Genomic DNA, 8165 nt, shown 5'->3' on the forward strand with positions numbered 1-8165 from the left:
TAGAACAAATTCTGGCTTCCTGGTTCTATTTTCTTTTTTTGTATATTTTTTTTAATTGGAGTTCAGTTTGCCAACATATAGCAGAACACCCAGTGCTCATCCCATCCAGTGCCCCCCCAACAGTACCCATCACCCAGTCACCCAACCTCCTGCCCACCTCCCTTTCCACCACCCCTTGTTCATTTCCCAGAGTTAGGAGTCTCTCATGTTCTGTCTCCCTCTCTGATATTTCCCACTCATTTTCTCTCCTTTTCCCTTTATTCCCTTTCACCATTTCTTATATTCTCCATATGAGTGAAACCATATAATGTTTGTCCTTCTCTGATTGACTTACTTCACTCAGCATAATACCCTCCAGGTCCATCCACATTGAAGCAAATGGTGGGTATTTGTCATTTCTGATGGCTGAGGAATATTCCATTGTATACAAAGACCACAGCTTCTTTATCCATTCATCTTTCGATGGACACCGAGGCTCCTTCCACAGTTTGGCTATTATGGACATTGCTGCTAGAAACATCGGGGTGCGGGTGTCCTGCCATTTCACTGCATCTGTATCTTTGGGGTAAATCCCCAGCAGTGCAATTGCTGGGTCGTAGGACAGTTCTATTTTTAACTCTTTGAGGAACCTCCACGCGGTTTTCCAGAGTGGCTGCACCAGTTCACATTCCCACCAACAGTGCAAGAGGGTTCCCCTTTCTCCACATCCTCTCCAACAGTTGCTGTTTCCTGCCTTGCTAATTTTCACCATTCTCACTGGTGTGAGGTGGGATCTCACTGTGGCTTTGATTTGTATTTCCTTGATGGCAAGTGATGCGGAGCATTTTCTCATGTGCTTGTTGGCCATGTCTGTGTCTTCCTCTGTGAGATTTCTGTTCATGTCTTCTGCCCATTTCATGATTGGATTGTTTGTTTCTTTGCTGTTGAGTTTCATAAGTTCTTTATAGATCTTGGATACTAGCCCTTTATCTGATAGGTCATTTGCAAGTATCTTCTCCCATTCTGTAGGTTGTCTTTTAGTTTTTCTGACTGTTTATTTTGCTGTGCAGAAGCTGTTTATCTTGATTAAGTCCAATAATTCATTTTTGCTTTTGTTTCCCTTGCCTTCATGAATGTATCTTGCAAGAAGTTGCTGTGGCCAAGGTCAAAAAGGGTGTTGCCTATGTTCTCCTCTAGGATTTTGATGGATTCTTGTCTCACATTTAGATCTTTCATCCCTTTTGAATTTATCTTGTGTGTGGTGTAAGAGAATGGTCTAGTTTCATTCTTCTGCACTTGGCGGTCCAATTTTCCCAGCACCATTTATTGAAGAGACTGTCCTTTTTCCAGTCTTTTCTGCTTTGTTGAATATTAGTTGACCATAGAGTTGAGGGCCCATTTCTGGGTTCTCTATTCTGTTCCATGGATCTATGTGTCTGTTTTTATGCCAGTACCACACTGTCTTGATGATCACAGCTTTATAGTACAACTTGAAATCCGGCGTTGTGATGCCCCTGGCTCTGGTTTTCTTTTTCTTTTTCTTTCTTTCTTTTTTTAAATTTTATTTATTTATGATAGTCACACAGAGAGAGAGAGAGAGGCAGAGACACAGGCAGAGGGAGAAGCAGGCTCCATGCACCGGGAGCCTGACGTGGGACTCGATCCCGGGTCTCCAGGATCGCGCCCTGGGCCAAAGGCAGGCGCCAAACTGCTGCGCCACCCAGGGATCCCTGGTTTTCTTTTTCAATATTGCCCTGGCTATTTGTTTTTTGTTTTTTTTTTTTTTTCTGATTCCACACAAATCTTAAGATGATTTGTTCCAACTCTCTGAAGAAAGTCCATGGAATTTTGATAGGGATTGCATTAAATGTGTAAATTGCCCTGGGTAGCATTGACATTTTTACAGTATTCTGCCAATCCATGAGCATGGAATGTTTCTCCATCTCTTTGTGTCTTCCTCAATTTCTTTCAGAAGTGTTCTGTAGTGTTTAGGGTATAGATCCTTTACCTCTTTGGTTAGGTTTATTCCTAGGTATCTTATGCTCTTGGGTGCAATTGTAAATGGGATTGACTCCTTAATTTCTCTTTCTTCAGTCTCATTGTTAGTGTATAGAAATGCCACTGATTTCTGGGCATTGATTTTGTATCCTGCAACACTGCTGAATTGCTGTATGAGTTCTAGCAATCTTGGGGTGGAGGCTTTTGGGTTTTCTAGGTACAGTATCATGTCACCTGCAAGGAGGGAGATTTTGACTTTGCCAATTTGAATGCCTTTTATTTCTTTTTGTTGCCTGATTGCTGAGGCTAGGACTATGTTGAATAGCAGTGGTGTGAGTGGACATCCCTGTCTTGTTCCTGATCTTAGGGGAAAGGCTCCCAGTATTTCCCCATTGAGAATGATATTGGCTGTGGGCTTTTCGTAGATGGCTTTTAAGATGCTGAGGAATGTTCCCTCTATCCCTACTCTATCTCTGAAGAGTTTTGATCAGGAATGGATGCTGCATTTTGTCAAATGCTTTCTCTGCATCTATTGAGAGGATCATATGGTTCTTGTTTTTCCTCTTGTTGATATGATCTATCACGTTGATTGTTTTACATGTGTTGAACCAGCCTTGCATCCTGGGGATAAATCCCACTTGGTCGTGGTAAATAATCTTCTTAATGTACTGTTGGATCCTATTGGCTAGTATCTTGTTGAGAATTTTTGCATCTGTGTTCATCAGGGATATTGGTCTATAATTCCTTTTTGGTGGGGTCTTTGTCTGGTTTTGGAATTAAGGTGATGCTGGCCTCATAGAATGAGTTTGGAAGTATTCCATCCCTTTCTATCTTTGGAACAGCTTTAGTAGAATAGGTATTGTTTCTTCTTTAAGTGTTTGATAGAGTTCCCCAGGGAAGCCATCTGGCCCTGGACTTTTGTGTCTTGGGAGGTTTTCGATGACTGCTTCAATTTCCTCCCTGGTTATCGGCCTGTTCAGGTTTTCTATTTCTTCCTGTTCCAGTTTTGGTAATTTGTGGTTTTCCAGAAATGTGTCCATTTCTTCTACCTAATTTATTGGCATATAGCTGCTCATAATATGTTTTTAAAATCGTTTGAATTTCCTTGATATTGGTTGTGATCTGTCCTCTTTCATTTGTGATTTTAATTAGAGCCTTTTTTCTTTTGTTTTTAATAAGTCTGGCTACTGGTTTATCTATCTTAAGAATTCTTTCAAAGAATCAACTCCTGGTTTTGTTGATCTGTTCTACAGTTCTTCTGGTCTCTATTTCATTGAATTCTGCTTGAATCTTTATTAACTCTCTTCTTCTGCTGGGTGTAGGTTTTATTTGCCTTTCTTTCTCTAGTTCCTTTAGGTGTAAGGTTAGCTTGTGTATTTGAGTTTTTTGAGGGAGGCTTGTATTGTGATGTGTTTCCCTCTCAGGACAGCTTTTGCTGTATCCCAAAGATTTTGAATGGTTGTACCTTCATTCTCATTAGTTTCCATGAATCTTTTTAATTCTTCTCTAATTTCCTGGTTGACCCTTTCATCTTTTAGCAGGATGTTCTTTAACCTCCACGTGTTTGAATTTCTTCCAACTTTCTTCTTGTGATTGAGTTCAAGTTTCAAAGCATTATGGTCTGAACATATGCAGGGCACAATCCCAATCTTTTGGTAGTGGTTGAGACCTGATTTGTGACCCAATATGTGGTTTATCCTGGAGAAAGCTCCATGTGCACTTGAGAAGAATGTGTATTCAGTTGCGTTTGGATGTAAAGTTCTGTAAATATCTGTGAAACCCATCTGGTCCAGTGTATCATTTAAAGCTCTTGTTTCTTTGGAGATGTTGTGCTCAGAAGATCTGTCATTTGCAGAAAGCGCCGTGTTGAAGTTTACTGGTGTAAATGTATTATTATCTAAGTATGTTTACTGTGGTTATTAATTGATTGATATACTTGGCAACTCCCACATTAGGGGCATAAATATTCATGATTGTTAGGTCCTGTTGTTGGATAGATCCTTTAAGTATGATACAGTGTCCCTCTTTGTCTCTTACTACAGTCTTTGGGATAAACTTCAATTTATCTGCTACGAGGATTGCTACCCCTGCTTTCTTTTGAGGACCATTTGAATGGTAAATAGTTCTCCAACCTTCCATTTTCAGACTGGAGGTGTCCTTAGATCTAAAATGAATCTCTTGTAGACAGCAAATAGATGGGTCCTGCTTTTTTATCCAGGTGAAACCCTGTGTCTTTTGATGGGATCATTTAGCCCATTCACGTTTAGAGTTAATATTGAAAGATATGAATTTAGTGTCATCATAATACCTCGTCAGTCCCTGTTTTTGTGGATTATTTCTTTGGACTTCCTGTTTCTTTTACAGAGTCCCCCTTAATATTTCTTGCAGAGCTGGCTTGGTGGTCACATATTCTTTCAGTTTCTGCCTGTCCTGGAAGCTCTTTATCTCTCCTTCTATTCTGAATGAGAGCCTTGCTGGATAGAGTATTCTTGGCTGCATGTTCTTCTCATTTAGGACCTGGAATATATCCTGCCAGCCCTTTCTGGCCTGCCAGGTCTCTGTGGAGAGGGCTGCTGTTAATATGATATTTCGCCCCATAGAAGTTAGGGATCTCTTGTCTCTTGCTGCTTTAAGGATTTTCTCTTTATCTTTGGAATTTGCAAATTTCACTATTAAATGTCGAGGTGCTGAATGGTTTTTATTGATTTTAGGGGGCAACCTCTATCTCCTGGATCTGAATTCCTGTGTCCCTCCCCAAGTTAGGGAAGTTATCAGCTATGATTTGTTCAAATATGCTTTCTGGTCCTCTGTTCCTTTTGGCGCCCTCTGGAACCCCAATTAAACGTAGATTTTTCCTTCTGAGGCTGTCATTTATTTCCCTTAACCTTTTCTCTTGGTCTTTTTTTTTTTTTTTTTTTTTTAATTTTTATTTATTTATGATAGTCACAGAGAGAGAGAGAGAGAGAGAGAGAGAGGCAGAGGGAGAAGCAGGCTCCATGCACTGGGAGCCCGACGTGGGATTCGATCCCGGGTCTCCAGGATCGTGCCCTGGGCCAAAGGCAGGCGCCAAACCGCTGCGCCACCCAGGGATCCCTTCTCTTGGTCTTTTGTTTTTCTCTTTTTTTCCTCAGCTTCCTTCCTTGCCATCAACTTGTCTTTATGTCATTCACTCTCTCCTACCTCATTAACTCTCGTCATTAGGACCTCCACTTTGGATTGCATCTCATTTAATTGATTTTTTATTTCAGCCTGGTTAGATCTAAATTCTGCAGTCATGAAGTCTCTTGAATCCCTTATGCTTTTTTCCAGAACCACCAGTAACTTCATAATTGTGCTTCTGAATTGGCTTTCTGACATTGAATTGTAACCCAAATTCTGTAACTCTGTGGCAGAGAGTACTGTTTCTGCTTCTTACTTTTGTGGTGAGTTCTTTTTAGTCATTTTGCTCAGTGCAGAGTGGCTAAAAACAAGTTGTACTCGTTAGAAGCGCAAACTCTTCTCTCTGTAGCGTTCCAGCTGTTCTCTCTCTAAATCTCAAGTCGAATCCATAGGTTTTCAGGATGCTTTGGAAGTTATCTAGGTAAGTTGATGGGGACAGGTGACTTGGGGACCCTACTCCTCTGCCATCTTGCCCCCCACCCCCGGCTCTATTTTCTTGTATGTTATGCTAATTCCTCAACCAGGTTGGAAGTACCAGAGGGTAGGAACTAAACCTCACTCGTTCTCTAGAATGTCCAGAGAGGTGTTTTGTATGAGGTAGATCTAGAGAGGGTAAAGTTAACATTAAGTGCCTAACAAATGCCAGGAATTGCTAAATGCTATATATTCATAGAATGTTCACTTCACATTGACTATTGATATGTCAATAGTTTCAGCACTCTTTTGGCAAGCCATTTCCTCAACCCCAGCAGGAACAGTTGACTACATTTACATTTGGATATTTAGAATTTTTTCCCCTGGTGTCTATTATTACCATGACGAAAGAGGATTTTTTTTTTTTTTTTTTTAGTTTAAAATGAAAGTATTTGAGTCTTTTCCTCTCTGATCTCTTGGCATGAAAGTGAGCAAAATAGTGCCGGCTATTAAAAAAAAATAGGTGCTATTTAAAACTGAGAAGTTTGAGGGGGTTGATATGTATTTTGAAAATAATTTTTCATAACTTTTAAACCTAATATTCACAAAAGTAAAGTTTACTTCCTGGCGTTAGCCCCATGGGCAATAATCCCTAAAACTTGCAGATTGTAAATCAAACCTATGTTTTAAGTGTTTAATCTGGAGAGGAGGACCATAAAGCTGATGGCCAAGATGTTGAGGGTTACTGGCTCTTGTTTTTCAGGTGGTTGGCAACACGACATCTGGAACCTACAGTTACAGCATACAGAAGAGTCTGGCGTTTGCCTATGTCCCTATAGAACTAAGTAAAGTAGGACAACAGGTGGAGGTTGAACTGTTAGGCAGAAATTACCCAGCAAGCATCATACAGGAGCCCTTGGTATTGACTGAACCAACCAGAAACCGACTTCGGAAGAAAAGCAGAAAGGACAAAATTTGAAAAAAGACCTTCAGCAGGCAACTGAATTATGTTAGCTCTATGACTGTACTAAAAATCATAACTGCTTTTTGGGAGAATATAAGAAATCAAGAATTCATTCAACCCCTCAAAATCTAGATTTATAATCTTGATGAAACCTTTCTCAGCTCTTTCCTAAGTGAGAAACAATAATGGATTAGTGATTAACATTGTTCTTTAAAATGTAGACGTTGGAAATGAATGTTTTTATTAACCTATATTGTTAATGAAACTCAGCAAAACATTTAGGTGTTTGCTAGTATATAATCACTATTATAACTCAATTAGAGGACATTGTGTAATTTTAGGAATATATGGTTCTTGTGACCTGAAAACAAATTGTTTTACATAAAAATAAATGCAGTACTATTGATGGATTTGTTTCATTGAGAAGCAGTAGTTGAACAAGGGATAGTTTTAATATTTTATAATATATATACAGTGAAAATAGTAAAATTTAATATTGATACATAAATTTTTATTCAGTTCTCCAAAATGCTTATTTTCCTAATGAATTCCCTGAATGCAGTATTATGGAGCATCATTATTGTCCTTTGAAAGGTTGTTTTAGAAGAGTAATTGCAAAAAAGAACAGTCTTCCAAAGGAAGCAGTGCTTGCAGACCTTTTGAAATGAAGCTGAAACATAGATTGTGCCAGTAAAAACACAGTTTGAATACTGAACACCTCTCTTTGGGAAAGAATTAATGCAAGTTGACATCACATGTGCCGTTCTGAATATCATTTCACAAAGCATTTGACAAAGCAGGTCAAACGAGCTTAAGAGCTGACAGGATTGCCCTTAGTACTGTGTACAGCAAGAAAAAAATTATTTAGAAGTAATTCTCTGATAAATTTTTCAAAATTGAATTTAGTTGACTGAACAAATCAAATGTTTTTTTTTTCCTTTGGTAAAAGGTGGCTTATCACTTAAAATTTGTTATATACACATTTGTTAAACATTTATTGAATCTTTCCTAGGTATTAAAGTTGAATGTGAAACATAAAATGTATTCTAATTACAGAATTTTAAAATAATTTCTTGTATGTTTTACAAAGGTACCAAGTTTATATTTAAAATACTTCATTAAAAAAATAAAATACTTCATTAAAGCAATCATATATTAGAATTCCAGCAGGCCCTTCATTTCTCTTTAATGTATCTTTTTGTATGAGAAAAGAGCAAAATCTTGGTAATAAAATTTGATCATCTTGATAATTTCCTAATTATCAAGAATATTATCTTGGTGTAGTCACTATGGAAAACAGTATGGAGGTTCCTCAAAAAAAGTAAAAATAGAAGTGCCATCTGATCCAGCAATTCCATTTCTAGGTATTTATCTGAAGGAAACAAAAGCATTAATTCAAAAATCATGCCATTTGTGACAACGTGGGTAGAACTAGAGGGCATTATACTAGGTGAAATTAGAGAAATACAAATGGCATATGATTTCACTTATATGTAGAATCAAAGAAACAAAATGAACAAACACTATAAAACTCATATACAGAGAACAAATTGGTGATTGCCAGGGTGGAGCGGTGTTGGTGGGTGGGCAAAATGGGTGAAGGAGGTGAAAACGTACAAACTTCCAGGTATAAATACACTTTGGGGACCTA

General features: G+C 38.4%; 1 protein-coding gene across 4 annotated transcripts in view; it reads left to right on the plus strand.

Annotated features, from left to right (window-relative positions):
- Positions 1-7667, plus strand: part of DMGDH (dimethylglycine dehydrogenase) — a 68447-nt gene extending 60780 nt beyond the window's left edge. For all 4 annotated transcript variants that reach the window (XM_072793923.1, XM_072793904.1, XM_072793932.1 and 1 more), the window contains one exon: positions 6314-7667. In XM_072793923.1, coding sequence (XP_072650024.1) covers positions 6314-6529 — 216 coding nt within the window. In that variant the 3' untranslated portion in view covers positions 6530-7667. The remainder of the gene's footprint in view (positions 1-6313) is intronic.
- Positions 7668-8165: the final 498 nt, after the last annotated feature.

This window comes from Canis lupus, chromosome 2 (assembly GCF_048164855.1).
Source record: "Canis lupus baileyi chromosome 2, mCanLup2.hap1, whole genome shotgun sequence".
In the NCBI taxonomy this organism is placed as follows: Eukaryota; Metazoa; Chordata; class Mammalia; order Carnivora; family Canidae; genus Canis; species Canis lupus.